The sequence below is a fragment of the Erpetoichthys calabaricus genome, chromosome 13, assembly GCF_900747795.2.
Source record: "Erpetoichthys calabaricus chromosome 13, fErpCal1.3, whole genome shotgun sequence".
Classification (NCBI taxonomy): domain Eukaryota; kingdom Metazoa; phylum Chordata; class Cladistia; order Polypteriformes; family Polypteridae; genus Erpetoichthys; species Erpetoichthys calabaricus.
In genome coordinates this window covers 111,356,433-111,380,755 of record NC_041406.2, presented here as the reverse complement: position 1 = coordinate 111,380,755, position 24,323 = coordinate 111,356,433, and the positions used below count along the sequence as shown (strand labels likewise).

The 24,323-nt window shown below is 38.1% G+C and overlaps 1 protein-coding gene across 26 annotated transcripts in view; it reads right to left on the bottom strand.

The window, feature by feature from the left end:
• The window catches only part of lrrfip2 (leucine rich repeat (in FLII) interacting protein 2), a 216,545-nt gene that overhangs the window by 169,555 nt on the left and 22,667 nt on the right, over positions 1–24,323 (bottom strand). For all 26 annotated transcript variants that reach the window (XM_028817457.2, XM_051935774.1, XM_051935780.1 and 23 more), the window contains exon 2: positions 14,235–14,407. In XM_028817457.2, the coding sequence (XP_028673290.1) occupies positions 14,235–14,324 (90 nt within the window). In that variant the 5' untranslated portion in view covers positions 14,325–14,407. The remainder of the gene's footprint in view (positions 1–14,234; positions 14,408–24,323) is intronic.

Below are 24,323 nucleotides of genomic sequence, written 5' to 3'. Positions count from 1 at the left end.
AAAAAAAACTTGCGAAGACCTTTTACATATGAAGGATTATCTGTGCCAGAATGAAATGCAATCCAATGTATGACTTGCACTTAATATTCATGTCCATTTAATTTCGGCATAATTTGTCTGTGTCATAATTACAAACAAACCAATCAATTTGAAATGCAACACCAAGACATACTGTGTTGTAATTCATGTCAGCAGATCACACTCTGAATGTGCCTTAACTAAAAAAAAAAAAAAAAAAATTAAAAACTCATGACATTTCAACAACAACCACAACGCATGTTAACTGTGCCAAAACAAAATGAAACTGAATGACCAATCAGCTTCAAGAGTATGGACATGAGGCGTTCCAATGAAACAGTGAGAGGTGTAATTCTGGTCTCACTGAAAATGTTTCCTCTTAGGTTAAGTAAAATATAGGTGGGAATATACTACAGTTAAAATTTACTCGTGTTGCTTTCTAGTGGTACAAATATTTGTGACGCAAACATATATATTTGAGAAAAATATTTGTTTTACGATTAGAAGAGTCGTGTGAATAATAGGGAATGATGCTAGTGGACAATTTATATTAAAGGGAAAAAACATAACAATGTTAAAAGGAAGGCACAATAGGAAAAGCGACAGTTTAGATTCCAAGACAAGAAGTTGCCTCCAAGTACAAAACTAATGCATGAATTAATCTCTTCATGTTCATTGAAAAAACTCATACCCCAACTGTTGATGCCCCTTTCCTCTTGACACTGAAACATCCTTTGATTTCATTTAGTTTTGATACAATAAACACGTGGCCATGGAAAGAAATACAATGCCTTTGTATATATTCTATAGTTTATGCCTACTACATTTTGTAACATTTATTACTAAAATATGAAAAAGTTTCTGTTTTAACAATGTGTTTACACAGATTACTTTAGAATAATGATCTCTTATTTCCACTGTAAAACTCCACTTCACTCCCACATAATCAATCAAGGCGTGAGCTGGGAAAACTTCGCTCACGTTCTAAGTCGGTGGGGGGATGGAATAGCCGGCTGCTGGCAGCTTGTCTTTTATCAGCACATTTAGAGGACAAAGGATGCTGGCGGAGAGGTGTGAACGGATTTAAGAAGCGATTTAAGGTGGGCCGGATATACGAGTTTTTTCGTAGGCTCTGGTAATTCTAGTGTTAAATACAAGTGATCGCCCGCCTATAGCGGAAGTTACGTTCCAAACCCATCAGCGATAGGTGAAAATCCTTTAAGCCTTAAAATACCCATCCCACACGCTTTAAACACATGTAAACTTATAAAACACACTTTGTTAACACATATGATATGTGGATGTCGGGCTAAGGATATGAGTAACATCTCTCTATTATAAAATATTTTAACTTCATGCAAGATAAGGCAGAGAGACAGGAAAACAGCTGCTGTACAGGCTTTTAAATTATTGACACGCAGAGCAACAAGCAGCACAAAGTCCACTTCTCCTTAGCGTGTGTTCAGCCCTCACACCCCCCCCCTTCAGAACGCGCAGAGCGACAAGCAGGCATTTTGGCAGAAGCAGCACAAAGTCCACTTCTGCTTAGTGTTCGTTCAGCTGCCACCCTTCACAAAGCGAGTGGCAGACACATCGACGTCTGATCGCTGCGCGTAGTGTTGCTCTGCGGTGTTTTAATAATAATAATAATAATAATTCATTACATTTATATAGCGCTTTGTAGAAAGTGTTGAAGAATATAGGAAGTGTTTATAAGAGTGTGGGAAAGGTATATAAGAAAGTGAGAAAGGTTTATAAGAGTGTGGGAAAGGTTTATAAGAGTGTGGGAAAGGTTTATAAAGCCTTAAAATATACATAAATAATAAAATAAATATAGATTGCTACTTCGCAGACTTTCAAATTCACGGGGGTGGGGGGGGGGGGTCTCTGGAACGTATCCCCCACGATAGGTGAGGGATGACTGTACTCCTTTTTACAGTGTAGCCCAAAGAAAGAAATTATAAAAAGTTAAAAAGAAATTCCAAAAACACACATGAACAGTTTGTATGTATTTACAGATGCACACACACGCCGTGTCCCTGTTCAGTACACTTTTCACAGCTATTACAGCAATTAGTCATAATGTATTATAATAAGATTTGTCCATTCCTCCTTGCAAAATTGACCAAGTTGTACCAGATTAGCTGTGGAGTGGCAGTGGATAGCAAATAGTATATCTTGCCTCAGATATCTGATGAACTTAAGATCCGGAGGATTCAGACTGGGCCACTTAAGGACTTTGGTTTTCTTCGTTGTAGTCTGCTCCATTTTTGCTCTGGCAGTGTGATTTGGGTCATTGTCCTATTGAAAGGCAATCCACCAGTTTAAGCTTTCTAATAGAGGGGCAACCGTATTCCTCCAGAACTTGTCTGTACTGATCAAAATTCAACTTCTCATCAATCCAGGCTTTACACTAAACTGTTATGGATCTCAGACTACATTAACCAACTGCAACTTCATAGAAGCAAACAAGGTATGTAGTTCTCTTCTTCACTGGGTTTCTGGAAAGACCCCATAGGTGTAGTGACCTGAAAGGATCCTCCACGGAAAATTTATACAAAGCTGTTGGAAGAGAGGTGAAATTACTCCTCTAAAATATTAAGAACAAGTGGACACCATCAACAGACTGGGTGAATTAGTAAGATAATACACTGCACCTGAGCAAAGTTATCCCACAATTTAGATTTTTTTTCCTTTTATAGCAGAATATTAAAGGTGTTTTCTATCAATTCTTTTAATTTGGAATGCACATGTTTTTATAGATCAGCTACAAAAAAAAAAATCAAACTTTAATAAGTTTAGAATCTGAAATAATAAAATATGAAAATAATTTTGGTAACTGAATACTTTTTGAAGGTACTATATTTATTGTATTACTCTTAACAATACAACACATTACCGTATTTTTTGCTCCATAAGACGCACCTGACCATTAGACACACCTAGGTTTAGAGGAGGAAAACAAGAAAAAAAATATTCTGAACCAAATGGTGTACTAATATGTTTAATAAAATATAGCAGAATAATATTTCAACCATGTAAATTCAACAGCGGTATTAAGAAACATCATCACTGTCATTAACAAATAAGGAGAGACTTTAAGGTTCAAGCACTCTTCTAGTTTTATGGAAACCCCAAGAACTCCTCATCGCTAGTGTCAGAATTTTTGAAGCTCAGTTGCTCACAATCACTTTGCAGGAGCACGTACCTATCATGGGCGGCACGGTGGCGCAGTGGGTAGCGCTGCTGCCTCGCAGTTGGGAGATCTGGGGACCTGGGTTCGATTCCCGGGTCCTCCCTGCGTGGAGTTTGCATGTTCTCCCCGTGTCTGCATGGGTTTCCTCCGGGCGCTCCGGTTTCCTCCCACAGTCCAAAGACATGCAGGTTAGGTGGATTGGCGATTCTAAATTGGCCCTAGTGTGTGCTTGGTGTGTGGGTGTGTTTGTGTGTGCCCTGCGGTGGGTTGGCACCCTGCCCAGGATTGTTTCCTGCCTTGTGCCCTGTGTTGGCTGGGATTGGCTCCAGCAGACCCCCGTGACCCTGTGTTCGGATTCAGCAGGTTGGAAAATGGATGGATGGACGTACCTATCATCACGCACGTTTGGACCAATACTCCCTGAAGTTATATCGCCAGTCTAGTCCCATCTATATTTGTAATGCCACAAAGCCCTTCATCTCGTGTTTTGTTGTGGGTTTCCAGTTTGAAAAACGAGAATGCGGTGCAAGCACAGCCCTCGATTCAAAAAATTGCTCTGCATACCTGTTTGTCTCGTCTGACAGTAGCTGAAAGGCAGCTTCAGGAAAGAACAGCCTGAAGTAGTCCAGCGGCTGGTAATCTGTTGAGTCCAACAGCAAGCCATACTGTCTTGTGAAGTCCGGTAGGCAGTTTGGCTCCCACGGATCAATGTCTAGGTATTCCTCCCACACGAACCTTGCCATAGGTGCACCGGCTGCACGAATGCGCTCAGCTGGGGCGGCATCGGCTGGTGTCCCGATCAGCTGATGCCAGTTCCTCACTCTCTTGTTCGATCTCCTGATCACTCTCAACAAAAGTCCAACTCAGTGATAATGTACAAAACATTTGTTTTCTGCACTCGCTTCACTCCCTTGTGAGATGTCGATACCATCTTGCCTTTGTTTACATTTCGCAACTCACGCACACGCAAGGATTAGATGCCGAGTCAATGAGTCTAACATTCCTACAAGCACAGAGGGAATGCCTGTAACGTAACAGTGAGTTTTGTTGCCCTCTACCCCTGGATGTCAACTTTTGTCAGGTAATATACATCATGGTCTATGACGCAATATTCGCTCCATAAGACGCACAGACATTTCCAACCTTCTTTTGGGGGAAAAAAAAGTGCGTCTTATGGTGCGAAAAACACGGTATATGAAGGATGCGCCGTTTCATTTTTTTTTATTTTTTTAGAAAGAACTAAGAAGATGGCATATTTCCTTTCATACATGCAAAAAAATATATAATTTACATAGTTTGAAATTAAATCATTTTTGAAAACTTTCCTTCTGAATTGCCAAGATGTTAATTTAAACACCTTAGATTACTTGTCATTGTTACTTGTTACATTGTACCAGGCTGCTAGATAGTTTTATACAATTTACCTTGTCCTTGTAACATGTAATTGGAAGATACTGAATTAATTGTTTATTTTAAGAAGAATCCTGGTTTGCTGTGTAAAGTTCTTTGTGATAATGTCACTTTTTATGGTACCACACTGTCCACATTGCTTATAGTTGTAGTTACTTTGTAGACACCTTCTAGTTCTTATCTTTCTAAAATTGCTAGTTGATACAACTACATCAAAACACTTAATATTTCCATCTTGGGCTTTGTTAAAATCTACCACAGTGATCATTTAATCAAGCAATTACATATTTACAGTTAAGTAAAGTTATCCATGACCAGTGTTCCACGTTCATCTATCTAATAGCCCAAAAGCTAATACAAAGATTGGATTGTAAGGTTAAAAGAATGATCCTTCTCATTTTCTAAAAAAGTTTACCCAAAAAGGGGGGGGAACCCTCTACCTCACACTTTTTCCGTATCTCTGGCCTCTTTAATCCATAAGCAAGAGGAATAACTAACTATATTATTATTACTTTGAGAGGTTTTTCACAGGTACAGTCAAGAAACCCACCCCAGGGACATATGCTTGGACTCTTATAGGTACAGGCTAGAAGATTCCCACAGTCCACAGGAGTATAAATAGTAGGTGTAAGCCACTACAGGGCGTACTGCCACCCTAACCCCTGGACACAGACAGGGAGGACACAGGTTGGCTCAACACCCGTGTTTATTTACAGTTTGTGCACACATTACCAACACCGCAAAACATCAGTACATAGTCCATTCCCTTCCTTGCCGCCAGTCCATCCGCCTCAACTCTTGCTCAGGCTTTGTCCACTCCTTCCTCCCGACTCTGGCCAACTTACGAAATGAGGCGGCTCCTTTTTATAACGAGCTTCTTACGGCCATACTTCCGGGTGTGGCGGAAGCGTGACCAAATAAGGCCCTGGAAAGGTCCATGCGCCTCCTGGCATGGCCACGATTTCCAACTGGGTTGAGCTCCCATGCTCATATCACATGGCCCCACTGAAAACCAAGGGGGCTGCCCTCTATCAGCCTGGAGGAGAAACTGTCCCACAAATACTCTCTACCCCAGTCCTTCCACACTCGGGGCATCCTGGCTGGGTAAGGATTCTGGACACCCGCCACATAGGATAAGAAGTTTGAAATCTTAGTACAGTAATCCCTCCTCCATCGCGGGGGTTGCGTTCCAGAGCCACCCGCGAAATAAGAAAATCCGCGAAGTAGAAACCATATGTTTATATGGTTATTTTTATATTGTCATGCTTGGGTCACAGATTTGCGCAGAAACACAGGAGGTTGTAGAGAGACAGGAACGTTATTCAAACATTGCAAACAAACATTTGTCTCTTTTTCAAAAGTTTAAACTGTGCTTCATGACAAGACTGAGATGACAGTTCTGTCTCACAATTAAAAGAATACAAACATATCTTCCTCTTCAAAGGAGTGCGTGTCAGGAGCACAGAATGTCACATAGATAGAGAAAACAATCTCTAGCAAACAAATCAATAGGTCTGTTTGGCTTTTAAGTATGCAAAGCACCGCGGCACAAAGCTGTTGAAGGCGGCAGCTCACACCCTCTCCATCAGGAGCAGACAAAGAGAGAGACAGTTTGTTTTTCAAGCAAAAATCAATACGTGCCCTTCGAGCTTTTAAGTATGCGAAGCACTGTGCAGCATGTTGTTTCAGGAAGCAGCTGCACAAAAGATTGTAACGTGAAGATAATCTTTCAGCATTTTTAGACGAACGTCCCTATCGTCTAGGTGTGCGAACAGCCCCCCTGCTCAATCCCCCTACGTCAGGATCAGAGAAAGTCAGCGCAAGAGAAAGCGAAATGTAAGCTGGGTAGCTTCTCAGCCATCTGCCAATAGCGTCCCTTGTATGAAATCAACTGGGCAAACCAACTGAGGAAGCATGTACCAGAAATTAAAAGACCCATTGTCCGCAGAAACCTGCGAAGCAGCGAAAAATCCGCGATATATATTTAAATATGCTTACATATAAAATCCGCGATGGAGTGAAGCCGCGAAAGGCGAAGCGCGATATAGCGAGGGATTACTGTATAATAAATTCAACAGAAACCTAGGCTAAATACACTTTTTAACTAAACAAGCAGAGAAGTAAGCACTTTTGGAAACTGATTTAATCTTGATTAGGTATTTACCAGTAAAATTTGGGATTGTAAGCACAAGTGAACAAAGCTGTGCTAAGGGCCCAGAATAGCTGGCTATGTAATTCTCTGGAGTTGAGAAGTTTCCAATTTTCCTCAATAATGATTGTATGAACAAAGAAAACTGATAGGTACAACACACAAAGCACCAGTGTTTTCATTTACAATGTACTGGCATTTATACAAGTGCGCCAATTACAAGATACTTGAGGAATGACAAATAAAGTTTTGTAAAGTGTCTGAGAATTGACGGATTTTGAAATGAAGAGCTCAAAAAATAAAGTTAAGTCTACTTATTTTTAGATGCTGCCTTCTGCCTCCATAATATGCTAAAAACACAATCTTCCAGATTCCACATCAGCCAACTGCTGCACTTCTGGCACTAATATCATACTTATGGCATTTTTTTTCACCAGGTTGCTTCCAGACATGCCTAGACTTAACGGTATATGATATAAGTCACATTATTCAAACATTGTGCCAAATGTTAGGAGCTAAAAAGGAGAAGGGCTTCAAATTATATGTTTCAAGCTACAGCCACAATTAGGAAGGTAAGCCCACCAAGAGCGAGCAGGGTGCGGCCAAAGGCGGGTAGTGAATCACCCACCACTGCCCCCATTCAACAGGCAGCCACCCAAGGCACACTACAATGCTGCCCCCCGCCACCCCATTCACCTTCAATGGCCTCCGTTCAGCCACAACTGGGTCACCGCTTGCAGCATCACCAGCCCCCACCGAGAGCAAATGGGGGAGCCGTTTCAGGGATACTGCAAGGCTGTGTGGTGGGCGGACAGTGAAACGCACCCCTCTGCCCCATCCAGCCTTTGTCCAGTCAGGAGCTGTAGCTGCTGCGGTGGCGGCGTGGGGGGTTTCCAGGCATCGAACCGCCCCCCCCTCCGCCCCATCAAGCCTCCATCCTGCACACAAGCTCTTGGCACGCACCCAGCCACCCACTGAGAACAAATGAGGTGTGGCGTGAGCAGCGAAACCACTCCCCCTCCAACCAACCGTCCAGCCACCGCTTGCAGCGTCCCCAGACCAGAGATGACAGAGTGGCAGTTACTGAAGAGCCTGCGTCGCATCCCCTTGACAGATGAAGGAGCAGCTGCAGCCCCATTCGTAAGTCGTATGTCGGATGTACGTAACTCAGGGACTTCCTGTACATTCAAAAGAAGGACTATATTTCTTAGGTACATCACTGAGAAACTGGAAGAAAAGGTTCCATGTTCTGGATTGACATTTGAAAGCCCAGACCTGACTTCCATTCAAATGCTGTAGCAAGACGTGAAGAGAACTAGGACAAGACACACTTTACATTAAGAGAGCTGGCAGAGGTTTTAAATAGAGGAGGCAGGGTCAAAAAGAGAATCTCCTCCAGGAAGACAGAGACCAAAAGTTGGTAATAGGACACAACTGTGTAATTTTATAATTGCTAAAAGAGGTGCCACAAGTTACTGAATGAAACTTTTGCATATAAAAATAACTGGTGATTTGATAAATAATCTAGGAGTTCAAATCTCCTTTTCTGTTTTGAAAGTCTTTATTTAGTATATTCCTTCTTTATATATCTGCGATATTTAAAATAATGCCTATCTAAAACGGTTCACAAACTTTCAGGCATTGACCATTTTACTGATTTAAATATTGTAGATGTCAAAAACAAAGACCCACATGAATAAAGCTGGAATTAACGTAAGAGGACATTAAAACTTTAAAATGGTTTGCTGTATGTGTGACCATGTGGCATCATCTCTAAAATTATTATTCCAGTTCCAAAAAGGGTTAAAAGTTTACCAAATGACTGCTTTGTTATGCTGTTCTAAACAAAGACAAAACTTTATTGATATTAATTTCTTCTAGGATTAGGTTTGGTTGATACAGACTATGACTGTTAAGGGTACAAATAAAAAGGAAGGAATATTTTTCAGCTGATCAATTCAATAACAGCAATGGTTACTTTTTTCCACATAATAATTTTTTTAAATTACATGGACATAACTTTTTACATATCCTAAAAATAAAAGCTACTCACTGAACTTTTGAATACATAAACATATCAATACATCTATTAATCACTCCACATTGCTTTGTTAATATTAGCACTTTTAGCAAATTGAATATTTAAAAAAAAGAAGTTGTCACGAAAGGCATAATTTTAATTGTAGTAATTTAATAAACATCTAATTTTATTTTTCTAATTTAAGTTTTTAATAAGTACTGCAGCCAAATTCTGCAATTGATACAGTAAACAGTACCATAAAAAACGAGCTATAGAAGCGGATATTACATTTCAGCTTAAATTATGTAAGAGATCGTGTTTAAACTTGTTATACAGAATTTGCATTGGCCAGGAAGTAAAAAGCTGTTAGCTAAACATTGGTGAAAAGCATCAAAAAGGAAATTAAAAATACACATTGTGAAAGATATACAGTGGAACCTTGGTTCACGAACGTCTCGGTACACGTACAAATCGGTTTATGACCAAAAAGTTCGCCAAACTTCTGACTTGGTTCACAACCACACACTCAGTATACGAACAAGCCAGTTTCCCTTTCGTTTTGTACATGTTCAGTCTCTCCCTGTGCATTTCCTGTGCAGCGAGTGAGAGAGCGCGACACACACAGGCAGCACGAGAGAGACGCGCGCACACACACACAGGCAGCGCGAGAGAGAGGGGGCTGGACGCATAAGGTAGGAAGGCAGTTAAAGAAAGCAGTGGGCTTGATTTTGTTTTCACTTCTGTTTACAGCGATCGTTTCGTAGTGTGCATTGTTGCAATGTTACTTTTCTTGGTGGTTTATTAAATTACGGATTTTTTCAAATGTTCATTTTTTCCCTGTACTTAAAACTCATTAAATAAAAAGTGTTTTTAGCCAGCAGTTGGTAGCGCTATAGCACGAACTATTGCAGTGTTAGTTTTCTCTGTTGTTCAAGGTTTTCTCAGTGTTATTCAATGTTTTTACATTTAGTTTACTATTACGCTGTGCATTCTATGGTTTAATTAACTATATTTGTGCTTAAAAACTTAAGAAAAATATATATTTACATACAGTTCGTATGGTCTGGAATGGATTAATTGTATTTACATACAATCCTATGGGGGAAATTGCTTCGGTTCACAACCAAATCGGTTTACGACCAGAGTTTTGAAACTAATTATGGTTGTGAACCGAGGTTCCACTGTATATCTACAGTGGTGTGAAAAACTATTTGCCCCCTTCCTGATTTCTTATTCTTTTGCATGTTTGTCACACAAAATGTTTCTGATCATCAAACACATTTAACCATTAGTCAAATATAACACAAGTAAACACAAAATGCAGTTTTTAAATGATGGTTTTTATTTAGGGAGAAAAAAAATCCAAACCTACATGGCCCTGTGTGAAAAAGTAATTGCCCCCTTGTTAAAAAATAACCTAACTGTGGTGTATCACACCTGAGTTCAATTTCCGTAGCCACCCCCAGGCCTGATTACTGCCACACCTGTTTCAATCAAGAAATCACTTAAATAGGAGCTGCCTGACACAGAGAAGTAGACCAAAAGCACCTCAAAAGCTAGACATCATGCCAAGATCCAAAGAAATTCAGGAACAAATGAGAACAGAAGTAACTGAGATCTATCAGTCTGGTAAAGGTTATAAAGCCATTTCTAAAGCTTTGGGACTCCAGCGAACCACAGTGAGAGCCATTATCCACAAATGGCAAAAACATGGAACAGTGGTGAACCTTCCCAGGAGTGGCCGGCCGACCAAAATGACCCAAAGAGCGCAGAGACGACTCATCCGAGAGGTCACAAAAGACCCCAGGACAACGTCTAAAGAACTGCAGGCCTCACTTGCCTCAATTAAGGTCAGTGTTCACGACTCCACCATAAGAAAGAGACTGGGCAAAAACGGCCTGCATGGCAGATTTCCAAGACGCAAACCACTGTTAAGCAAAAAGAACATTAGGGCTCGTCTCAATTTTGCTAAGAAACATCTCAATGATTGCCAAGACTTTTGGGAAAATACCTTGTGGACTGATGAGACAAAAGTTGAACTTTTTGGAAGGCAAATGTCCCGTTACATCTGGCGTAAAAGGAACACAGCATTTCAGAAAAAGAACATCATACCAACAGTAAAATATGGTGGTGGTAGTGTGATGGTCTGGGGTTGTTTTGCTGCTTCAGGACCTGGAAGGCTTGCTGTGATAGATGGAACCATGAATTCTACTGTCTACCAAAAAATCCTGAAGGAGAATGTCCGGCCATCTGTTCGTCAACTCAAGCTGAAGCGATCTTGGGTGCTGCAACAGGACAATGACCCAAAACACACCAGCAAATCCACCTCTGAATGGCTGAAGAAAAACAAAATGAAGACTTTGGAGTGGCCTAGTCAAAGTCCTGACCTGAATCCAATTGAGATGCTATGGCATGACCTTAAAAAGGCGGTTCATGCTAGAAAACCCTCAAATAAAGCTGAATTACAACAATTTTGCAAAGATGAGTGGGCCAAAATTCCTCCAGAGCGCTGTCAAAGACTCATTGCAAGTTATCGCAAACGCTTGATTGCAGTTATTGCTGCTAAGGGTGGCCCAACCAGTTATTAGGTTCAGGGGGCAATTACTTTTTCACACAGGGCCATGTAGGTTTGGATTTTTTTTTCTCCCTAAATAATAAAAACCACCATTTACAAACTGCATTTTGTGTTTACTTGTGTTATATTTGACTAATGGTTAAATGTGTTTGATGATCAGAAACATTTTGTGTGACAAACATGCAAAAGAATAAGAAATCAGGAAGGGGGCAAATAGTTTTTCACACCACTGTATATAAATCTATATCTATTTATATGGTATTATATAAATGGTGAAAACTATTTTTTTTAATTAAACATCTACTTCAGATAAGTACATTACAGAAAAAATAAAAATTAAACAGTATGACAACTTCTAATTATGCCATATGAATTATGAATAAATATTTGTGTTCATATTTTATTAAAGTATGCATTTTAAGGAAATTTTATTTATTCTAGTATTTTTATGGTAACTGAACAATAAGCCCATAGAATTTCATTTTGTTAATAAAAAATAAACAAAAGTTGATACCTGTGGTCTATCATTTAATTATAAAAACACTAAAGTTTACACTTTAATATAGGATGTAAGGCTTCTATGCAGTCTGGTTACACAGTAGCTTAGTGTAAAAAGTTTTTTAAAGGAATAAAGAAAAAGAAAAAAAAAGTCTGACATGTAACATGAAATCAGTGATCAGTATCAGCCTTAAAGTAAACCTGATCAGAGCATCCCTAGTCGTGGGGTATGTCAGATTGGCCAATCACAGCCGCTGATCTCATCAATGCACCATGTCAAATTACACAACAGAACATCGTAGCTTATGTCACATTTACCAACTAAGCACTGATCTTCCAGCATGTTTGTGCTTGCCCTTTTTATTGACAGCCAATAGTGTGCTGCCTGAGTCTGTGCTGTTCAAAGTTTGGACAGTAACAGCGAGTTCAGCAGAAATCTCATCCCTTTATTTCTTTTTTTACCCCATTATGTTAGGGTGTCTAAAATAGACTTCACATAGACAAACTTCTCTGCTGACTGTGAGGTCAGCAGCCACTGCTCTGCCTGATACAGTTGGTGCTATGTAAAGTGTGAACTTGGTGCATTCAGCCACATAGTGTTCCCTCTTTTTTTTCCTATTCTATTCTAGTACATAAAACACGAGACATCAGACAATCTTCTCTTCATGTTCCCTTTTCCCTGCCTTGCTCCTCAGACTCCCACTGCCATTCCTCTGCCTTGCAAGGGAGCCCTCCTGGAGCAGTCAGCCACTCCTACTCACCAAATTGCTTAGCAGGGGCAAAGCTCAGTCCCCTCTTCAGCAGCGGCCACAAGCTCCTTTCCTGTTACACTTCCCGGCTGCCTGCCTCCATTCTCTCGTACCAGCTGTCTTCTCCCAATCCTGCCTTCCTTCTCCCCTCTTTAACCTTCATACCTCTTTTTCTTTCACTCTTCTTCTCTGCTGTGCAGGCTCCCCTTTATCTACAGCACCTCCAAGTTGTGAATGAGGCACCTGATTTATCTGCTCACCTTTGCACATGGATGTGCAATGAGCCAAGCACCCCGATCATCCTCAGAAAGAAGCATGCTCACATAACTCCGCACCCAATGTGAGCCTGCACTTCCCGGGATGTGATTATTCATTTAAAAACTGTGCCACGCCACAGACCTCTCTTCACATAGTGTAAGTTTTGGTCAGGAACAAGGACTTCGTAATTAAAATCATAATCCATATTTCTAATTACACCTCAAAAGAAATAGGAATGTCTAGCTGGTACTCTCATGGGTATGGGTGTGGGGTATCAAAACACCTGTATAAGTGTAGTAAATATATATTTAAAAGCTGTAGTGCAAGTAATGACTAAAAAACAGGGATGTCACAAAAACGGATATTTTGGTACTAATTCGAAAGCAAAGTTCAGTAAACCTAAAGTTGTTGGCTTTTTTTTTTTTTTAAAACAGTATTAGTAGTACCGATAAAATCAATACTGCACTCATGCGTAACTGCAAGTAGATGAATTACTCTGGAAGATGAAATACTGCATGATAAAAACATGAGTAAAAACTACATAAAAACGACAATGGCTCACTGTTAATAATATATCTCTGCATCAACGCATGTCGAAAAGAAAACACCAAAGGTCATGTCTGAAAATTCTTTTGTAATTGTACAAGAAAATTTCAGCATGCAGGCACAGGAATCATACTTTTTATTTTATATTAATAAAAAAATGTACTATTGCCACTTTTATCCCATAAGGAATTAATTCAAAAATATATTTGTGCATGCTTTGAGAGCAAACTATCTTTACTGATCAAATGATGCATACATCGTTTAACTAGTATTGTTACGAATTTTTAAGAAGAGATGAAAAGATAATGAGATTAATAGCTTTTAAACAGTAACCTACACCACCCTGATAAATGAACAGAGGTTTCACAATCATTCTCTGATTTAAATAAGCACTTCTAACAGGTGTCCAATTTTCTAACAAATATGTTTTGAAGAGTAGGTTGCTACAAACGCAGATCTAAAGAGTTTATGTACATGAAAATATTCTAAATGAACTGGTCATTCACTAATTGATATGACATGGATATAATCTTAACTTCAAATTTTTTCTTTTACTATTCATTTTAAGCAGCATTTATTTTTCAAGTACTACTCATGAACTGTTACTGAATAAATTCAGTGCATGGAAACTAAGAAAAATCAATCCTTTACTAAAATTCTTCCCACCAAACTAAAAAAATCCAATACACAAGTTGTTAAATTATGGGCTAAAAACAAAACTGAACTTGCGAAAATATATTAATATAATGTTGGTAGAGATGATGATTCTCAATAAAAAAAGGACAGTGAAAAATTCAAACATATTTTCCACTAACCTCCCGTGCAATGCTACTCAAGGCCTCATCCTCTGCAGAGAATCTGTCTTTAATAGGAGCACGCTTTCTTCCACTTCCAGGTGTCCCCATTTCCTTAATTTACTTTTGATCCTTATTTTCCGTGGTCCAGTGAAAGGTAATTTTAATTTTGTCAGCTCCTTCACAGTAAAGAGCTGTAAACAAGAAAACATAATACAGTATATTACCTAAAGTGCACAGACTTAATATTAAAATGTACAATACATTAAAATTTAACTTGTACATTCATATGCAGTTTTACTGTATAGTGGAACTTCGGGTCACAACCGTACTTCGTTCCAAAACGCTGGTCGTAACCCAATTTGGTCGTGACCCGAAGTAATTTCCCCCATAGGATTGTATGTAAATACAATTAATCCGTTCCGGACCGTACAGGCTGTATGTAAATATATATATATATATATATATATTTTTTTTTTTTAAAGATTTTTAAGCACAAAAATAGTTAATTATACCACAGAATGCACAGTGTAATAGTAAACTAAATGTTTACTTACTTCTTCTGCTTGGGCTCTCTTGCTCGCTGCACAGGGAGAGACTGAACACGTGCGGAAATCATCGGCGCGTACAAACCGGAAGGGAAACTGGCTTGTACATCACCCTAGTGTGTGGTCATGAACAGACGCAAAAGTAATTGCAGCAGGTAATTGCTGAGATCACATTGTGAACTTCCTGTTTGTGGATTTTTGAGATAAGATCTTATTAACTTTCTCTCCATGTTCATAGTAATGATGTCTTAATTTAAAAATGAGTTGTTCTGTTTCTTTAGTTGTCAAGAGGTTTAGTTCTGAATGCAGAGCCTGTCTTTTCCTATGAAGTGTCATTTGGACACCTAGGATGTTCTTGATACATTTGCAGTTTTTCTAAAAGATTTCACAGAATCAATTAATTGATATTGGCAAATAAACACTGTAAACGTAAATATACATGCATATTTGAAGCTTTTTATAAAATATGTACTATGTTTATTTGTTTGTGTATGACATACAGTATAAGGTTTGGTAAGAGACAAGTAGAGCATAATTAAAATGGTGATCCATATTTATAATTATTTCCAATTAAGAATGTCTCGCTAGTACACTGAAGAAAAAAAAAAAAAACACCTGGATATAGTTAATGTATATTTTAACAGCAAAATACATACAGTGCAATTAATGATTAAAATAATTAAAAGGTATAAGTGCATGTATATTTACCGTTGTAGTGTTTAACTGCCAATATCAATTAATTGATAGTGTGAGGATTTTTTTTTTGTTAGAGAAACAGTGAAAACTACTCTTTTCAATTAAACTTTGTTTCAGAAAGGCACATTACATAAAACATTAAACAACAGGACAGCTTGTAAATTATAAGGAGCATTTTATTTTCTTTAATGTCATATCGATAAATATTTTTACATGGTCTATTGATTAATTACAAGAGTGTTTATGATAGGTTTTACTCCTTTGAAAAACTCTCTACATAGTCTTTTCACTGTCTGTGTTTATTAGTGTATTTTGTTGATATTTGGATTACATGTCGAGAGTATAAGGTCTACAATTATTATGGAACCTACCAGTGAATTGAAGGGTCTCGTCTTTATTTTGACAAATTTTAGTAACATCTTATTTCTAGCTCTATCAAACACAAACCAGCTATTCTTTTTTTAAGCTATTCAAACTGAAAATGTCAGATTTTCTATTCCCTCTTATTTCATAACTAGCAAAATACCCGCGCTTCGCAGCGGAGAAGTAGTGTGTTAAAGAGGTTATGAAAAAGTAAAAGAAACATTTTAAAAATAAAGTAACATGATTGTCAATGTAATTGTGTTGTCATTGTTGAGTGTTGCTGTCATATATATATATATATATATATATATATATATATATATATATATATATATATATATACACATACATACACATATATTATATATACATATACACATATATTATATAGCGAAATACCCGCGCTTCGCAGCGGAGAAGTAGTGTGTTAAAGAGGTTATGAAAAAGTAAAGGAAACATTTTAAAAATAACGTAACATGATTGTCAATGTAATTGTGTTGTCATTGTTATGAGTGTTGCTGTCATATATATATATATATATATATATATATATATATATATATATATATACACATATACATATATATATATATATATATATATATATATATATATATATATATATATATATATACATACATATACATATATATATATACACATATACATATATACATATATATATACACACATATACATATATACATACATATATATATATATATATATATATATATATATATATATATATATATATATATATATATATATATATATATATATATATATATATATATATATATATATATATATATATATATACACACACAAATATACAGATATATCATATATATATATACATATATTATATATACATATACACATATATTTTATATATATATATATATATATATATATATATATATATATATACATACATACATACATACATACATACATACATACATATACACACATACATGCACTTACAATAACATAGAAATCAATATAAACAACATTAACATCATTATCATATGAGAATATGAAGTAATATATAAGAAGCACATTTCATATAAATATAAATTATTAAACAGTAAAATCTTCTTCTATAATTTGCTACCGTGGCTATTCGTTTGTCTGTCCAGGATTTTAAATCACCTGTAGCTCGCAAACCGTTTCACCTATTGACTTGAAATCTGGTACACATATAGTACATCACGTCTGCTATCCGCTTTATGGGTGATGATTGTATTACTCTTTTTATCTTTATTTTATTTTATTGTAGAATCAACTCCTATCTGCGCACACCAGGGCGGCCGTGGGCGGATGCGTATGGTGTATTCACTCCATGTTATCGTGCATTGCGCTGTCACTGGTATTTTGATAAAAGAATTTGAACAACATATAAGAAGCGTATAAATTATTAAACAGTAAAACATTAACATTTAAGAAGTAAAGTTACATTGAGTACTACTGCAGTGCCTTCGGGTATACCTCATTTTTTCTTTGCCCATTACATGCTTAAATGTATACATTTTTTGGTGTACCTACCCGAGAACACGCGACATATAACCGACCGTGGGAGAAGCATGGATTTTAAACACGCCTTGAGTTCATCTGCTGGTCTCCCTCGTGGAATAACTGGTAATGTTTGACTACAATCTACAGCAAGTAAAACAACATTACCTCCTTTTTTTTTTTTTTTACGATCTCTGAGATCTTGCTTTTTTCGGTTCAAGGCTTCATAAGCTCTTTTATGTTCCATGGTATACTTATCCCAAACCATCATCTTTGAATGTTGCAAGACTTTCGCCTTGTATGTAGATCGGGGTAATTACATTCATTGCATTCCTAGTCTGAATCACAATCTGATTGTAACATCCGCTACGTGCCCTCTTTTAATTGCGAGAAGCAGATATATATAGCCAAATTCTCACGCTTCGTTGCAGCGAAGTACTGCTTTTAATTTTTTATTAAGAAGAAAAGAAAACCTTTTTAAACGGATCGAAAATATACCAATAACAATTTGTTAAGGATCTGTTTTTTTGTGAAGCTCCCTTTTCACAGCTGTCACGCTACGGCGTGCGTTTCGTTTATTTGACAGTATGTAGATCGTGGTAATTACATTCATGGCATTCGTTTCCTGAATCACAATCTGATTGTATGGGTGGTTACCTGCCAGGTCACGCTTGTGGTTTGTCCGCCACGTGCCCTCTTTCTGTTCCCAGAAGCGTATCTATAAACTTAATTTAAACTTACGTTTTACACCGTGCTTTTTTCCCTTATGAAGAGGCTTGTATGCTTCACTCGCTCGCTTCTTATTGTTTCGCTCCCTTCTCAATTGTTTAATGAATTTTTTGTTCTTCGCGGTTTGCGGCTCTTCCTTCATTTCTCCCTACTGCGTTCTTTTATCTCGCGAATATGTTATTGCAATCCGCAGCGGGAGCGTTTCTATAAACTTAATTTAAACTTACGTTTTACACCGTGCTTTGTTTCCCTTATGAAGATGCTTGTATGGTTCACTCGCTCGCTTCTTATTGTTTCGCTCCCTTCTCAATTGTTTAATGAATTTTTTGTTCTTCGCTGTTTGCGGCACCAGAGTTGAAGCCCCTAAAGTTGCGGTCAACAAATCGGCTAACATCCGCCATGTGCCGTCTTTCAGTTGCGAGAAGCAGATCATAGAATGGTTTTAATAGTTTACTTTCAAATAATGCAAAGAGTATGCGACATGTGTTTCTCCCTAATTCTGGACTCATCAGGCGTACACACTCACTGCATCCGCTCTCGGGAATCGAATCTCGAACGTCAGCGCCAGAGGTGAAGCCCCTAACGTTGCGCTACGGCGTGTGGTTCGTTTATACCTCCTGTCTTCTCATTAAACTTTTATCTCGCGAATATGTTATTGCAATCCGCAGCGGGAGCGTTTCTATAAACTTAATTTAAACTTACGTTTTACACCGTGCTTTTTTCCCTTATGAAGATGCTTGTATGCTTCACTCGCTCGCTTCTTACTGTTTCGCTCCCTTCTCAATTGTTTAATGAATTTTTTGTTCTTCGCTGTTTGTGGCTCATCCTTCATTTCTCCCTACTGTGTTCTTTTATCTCGCGAATATGTTATTGCAATCCGCAGCGGGAGCATTTCTATAAACTTAATTTAAACTTACGTTTTACACCGTGCTTTGTTTCCCTTATGAAGATGCTTGTATGTTTTACTCGCTCGCTTCTTATTGTTTCGCTCCCTTGTCAATTGTTTAATGAATTTTTTGTTCTTCACTGTTTGCGGCTCCTCCTTCATTTCTCCCTACTGCGTTCACAGTCTTTTCACATGATTACGTGGGAGGCGTGATGACGTGACACTCAACTCCTCCTCCCACGGCCATCGAGCTGCCGTCCATTACAGTATATTGTGAAAAAAGAGGTTCCAGTTATGACCATTACGCGTTAAATTTCAAAATGAAACCTGCCTAACTTTTGTAAGTAAGCTGTAAGGAATCAGCCTGCCAAATTTCAGCCTTCCACCTACATGGGAAGTTGCAGAATTAGTGATGAGTCAGTCAGTCAGTCAGTCAGTCAGTGAGTGAGGGCTTTGCCTTTTATTAATTAGTATAGATTACAGCAACATTTGTTTTAATGATGGCTGTGGCATGTGATTTAGGCAGATCAAAAGAAAAGTGTTTTTCTTTCATTCATTCATTCATTCATTCATTTACTGACTGTATATCATTAAACCAACTAACAGTAAGGACAACGTGCAAAACATCCCATTATAAAAGAGGGAGGTGGACCTGCAGGCTGAACGTTGAAATACTGCTATAGTACTAAAGGATATACAATAAATTACATAAGGAAAATTTTATCAGTCAGGATATGCATATATTAATTAGACAGCATTAAGACATATACACAGTTTGAAAACAAAAACTATGCAATCATTTTAGAAGAAAGAGGAGCCAATGCAGGAGTGCTCACTTTGGAAGATGAAGAACTTTCATAAAACAAGGACTATGTTTGTCAATTCTGTCAAACCTCATGGAGGAGCCCATGAAAGAACCCCAAGGGATGCAGGCTGTCCTGGACATGATAAAGGGATTCCATGGTTATATCACCACATCTTACAATTGTTTTACTTCGTACAATTTGGAACAGGAACTCCTGAAGAGAAAGCCGACAAAAAAAAAAAAAAAAAAAACAATCCACGACTCCAACTTCAGGTGACGAGTATAAAGAACTGGCTTATCAATCCAAGTAAGCCTCTGTTCACGGCTGACACATTATGGTGATGAATCACTTTGAAGGCTGAACTTCTAACAGCATATTCCATTCGTGGACACGGCAAGCCAAGCACGCTCTATTCGAATTTTAATGCCTCTAAATATAAACCTATGGTATAATCTAATCTGAGCAGGTCTGACCTCTTCTTACTCCCACCTACAACATGGTTATTGACAGCACCAGCCCTTTGTTATACAAGCCAGTGGCTGTTATGTGTGTTAAAGGGGGTTGTTGTTTTTCATTATAATACTGACTGTTCTACCCATCTAAGAAGGGTTGAAATCAGTGTAATCAATGTAGACCTCAGCGTTAACGTTTGCCGTGCAATGTATATGTCTCCGATATATGCCATTTGGTATGGAATTCATAAAAAGCAGTTTTTAGATTTGTGATAAGCAATCCTTTGGAATGACAGAAATATAGCAACCAGATGGACATACAGAAATGTATCCTTTTATTAAGGAAGATTTACAGTATATTTTCAACTTCTGTGAATTTTTTTAAAAGTTCCCCCTGGGGACAAATAAAGTATCATCCATCAACTGGAAATTATGTATTAACAATTGTGAACACAGACAGCTGAGCTGGCAAAGAAGGCTCAGCAGAGACTATATTTCCTGAGAGTCCTCAGGAAAAATAACATCCCCCAAAAACTGCTGGTGTCCTTCTATCCCTGCTCTATTGAGAGTATCCTGTGCTACAGCCTCTGCATGTGGTTTTCCAGCTGCACAACAGCGCAGAGGAAAACACTTCAGCGGATCGTAAAGACTGCCCAGCAGATCAAAGGCTGCTCTTTACCCTCTCTGGATGAACTGCACAGCTCTCGCTGCCTCCAGAAAGCAGAAAAATATCTTAAAAGACTCCTCACACCCCGCTCATGACATGTTCCAACTGTTGCCATCAGGCAAAAGATATAGGAGCATCAAAACAAAGACTAATAGACTGAATAACAGTTTGTACCCTGTTGCTATTAGGGCACTGAATGCCACCTAATCACCTCCAATGCAGCAGTGTTCATGTGCAATTAAGGTCTAATGTTGAATGTTTGTGTTCTACCTTATTTCTTCTTATCCATTTTTAATTGTATTTATTTATATTTTGACACAACGCAAGGACAGCACCTAATTCCGTTGTATTTGTTACAATGAAAATAAAGATATTCTGATTCTGATTCAAAAGAGGGAGTAGATACCCTACTCTGGCCACTTCTGATATTTTTCAATATCTTGAATGTCTCCACTTACAATGCATGTGTCACCTGGATGGCACTAAATCCAAATTGGAACACAGAAAAGCTGCAGAGGAGAAATGGTAATACCTCAAATTCAGAAAAAAGACAACACATTCCAGGGACTCCTGGCACACTTCAGCAATTTTGAGGAGGATTTAAGAGGAGGGTACTGGACCCACGGGACCACCAACTCTAGAACCTGAAGTACGTGTGAGTGGTGTTGCCTGGACATATACATTTTACATATATATCTTTGTAGGCTGCTGCCAGGAGCAGCAAAGGGAGACACTATGATGCTTGTGGTCCCAAGGAGAACAGGAAGACAAAAGTGCAAAAAAATTTGCAATGCACACACACACATTAATCTCTGCCCTTTATATGGTGTGTGAATTTGTGTTCAACTGGGCTCATTACATCATTTCAATATAATACTGTCCTTTTAATTTGTTCTGTTAAAAACCAACATTAATAGCTCTTGGAAATATTGCCTAATTTATATTTGTTAAAGATTATTAAAATACTGTATATCCTTCCTATGTCTTGATTATTATTGATTACTACATTAAAAAAAAGCACATTTTATTACAACTGAATAGCACTTGTGATAAATGTGACCCAGTTAAAGTTTTCAGTAAATATATAAACATATTTGCTACCAGTATTGTTTGTATGTGAGATAAGCAACTTAAAAGATGTTGACTTTAACATGAAATGTTATTTTTTATTGTTTTAAAAATACATAATGTTGTGGGTCTAACAGACACGTGTGCACCAGTTGAGTAACAAAAATACTAACACCACACAAGGTTAAACTGAGACAGATGCAATTCATATACATCATGAATATAGCTGCTAAGCATACTTGGCAAAAAGCAGATTAATAATGTTTGTAAAGTATAAAGCAAACTGAAAAACTATTGCAGAAAACAGTCAATTTGTATCTCTCGTTGAGAAGACTGAATTAAAACCAATATTCTATACTTTTTCAGTTACAAAGCATTACAGTAATCCCTCCTCCATCGCGGGGGTTGCGTTCCAGAGCCACCCGCGAAATAAGAAAATCCGCGAAGTAGAAACCATATGTTTATATGGTTATTTTTATATTGTCATGCTTGGGTCACAGATTTGCGCAGAAACACAGGAGGTTGTAGAGAGACAGGAACGTTATTCAAACACTGCAAACAAACATTTGTCTCTTTTTCAAAAGTTTAAACTGTGCTCCATGACAAGACAGAGATCACAGTTCTGTCTCACAATTAAAAGAATGCAAACATATCTTCCTCTTCAAAAGAGTGCGCGTCAGGAGCACAGGCTGTCAGAAACAGAGAGGAAAGCAAACAAATCAATAGGGCTGTTTTGCTTTTAAGTATGCGAAGCACCGCCGGTACAAAGCTGTTGAAGGCGGCAGCTCACACCCCCTCCGTCAGGAGTAGGGTGAGAGAGAGAGAGAGAGAGAGAGAGAGAGAGAGAGAGCCAGAGAAAAACAAAACAGTGAAAAATCAATACGTGCCCTTTGAGCTTTTAAGTATGTGAAGCACCGTGCAGCATGTCGCTTCAGGAAGCAGCTGCACACAGAAGGTAGCAACGTGAAGATAATCTTTCAGCATTTTTAGACGAGCGTCCGTATCGTCTAGGTGTGCGAACAGCCCCCCTGCTCAATCCCCCTACGTCAGGATCAGAGAAAGTCAGCGCAAGAGAGACAGAGAAAAGTAAGTTGGGTAGCTTCTCAGCCATCTGCCAATAGCGTCCCTTGTATGAAATCAACTGGGCAAACCAACTGAGGAAGCATGTACCAGAAATTAAAAGACCCATTGTCCTCAGAAATCCGCGAACCAGCAAACAATCCGCGATATATATTTAAATATGCTTACATATAAAATCCGCGATGGAGTGAAGCCGCGAAAGGCGAAGCGTGATATAGCGAGGGATCACTGTAAATGATTAAACCTTAAACTTTTCAATAACAGTTACTTTTTGGACTGCCTACTTTGTTCTAAAGGGTGTAATGTCTGCACAGTGAGCAGTTTTTTTTAAATTCCCACTTCTTGTTCATAGAATCACCTCATTTAAATATTTACTATTTATGATGCGCAGGGCTGGCAAAACACACACAGACCCATTTGTTAATTTTAAATTCTCATTGTCAGCAATTTATCACTTTTTCAAAAGCAACCTACTAGATATCTCAATCAATAGGTTACTTGAAACAGTGTGTGCATTAATACTCCCATCAGAAATCCTGTGCAAAAGGTTTTGTGCAACACACAAATGAGTTCACTCAGTACAGTTCTTCTGTTAAAAAATTATTCTCGGTGTTTCAGAAATAGGAGGCAAAGTGAAGTGGGAAAAAACCTTTACACTGAAGAACACTTCATATGAGGCATTCAGTACAACTCTTCCAGGGCACTCCTTTGCAGCAACACATGGGCAGCAGGATGGTCATTAGTCTGTATGCACCAATTTAAGACAGCACATGGGAAGAGCCCAGAATGAACCATTATACTTAAAATGTGCATACCCTTTTTAACATTAAAAGTAGGATTTTGCTGAGCTGCATGGTCTTTACATTTGCCAATCTAGAGAAAGTGCATTTCATTTCAAAAAAGCCTACTTCCCAACAGCGTAGACACAGCTAGCTGCACGTTGCTATGATGCAAACTCTCCCAGTTTGGATCAACTGCGCAGTATTAAAAAAATTCATTTAAGTGAGTGAGCCTGATCTCCTATTGAATGCAAATTATTTACAATTTAAAGATTGGAGAAAACACCCAAAAATACTTTATAAAACTAACGTATGTTTATACAGGATGTTATTGCTGATCAATTTTGCTAACCACTGATAAGTAGCTTTCTTTCAGATCCACAAGGTGATTCTGCCCAAAATAAAGCCAGCAAGTCCATTTAACACTAGAATCCCTGAAGCCTACGAAGAGAGTCATAATCCCGGCCCACCTTAAAGCCATTCGCACCTCTCCATCAGCTTCTTTTGTTTTGTAAATA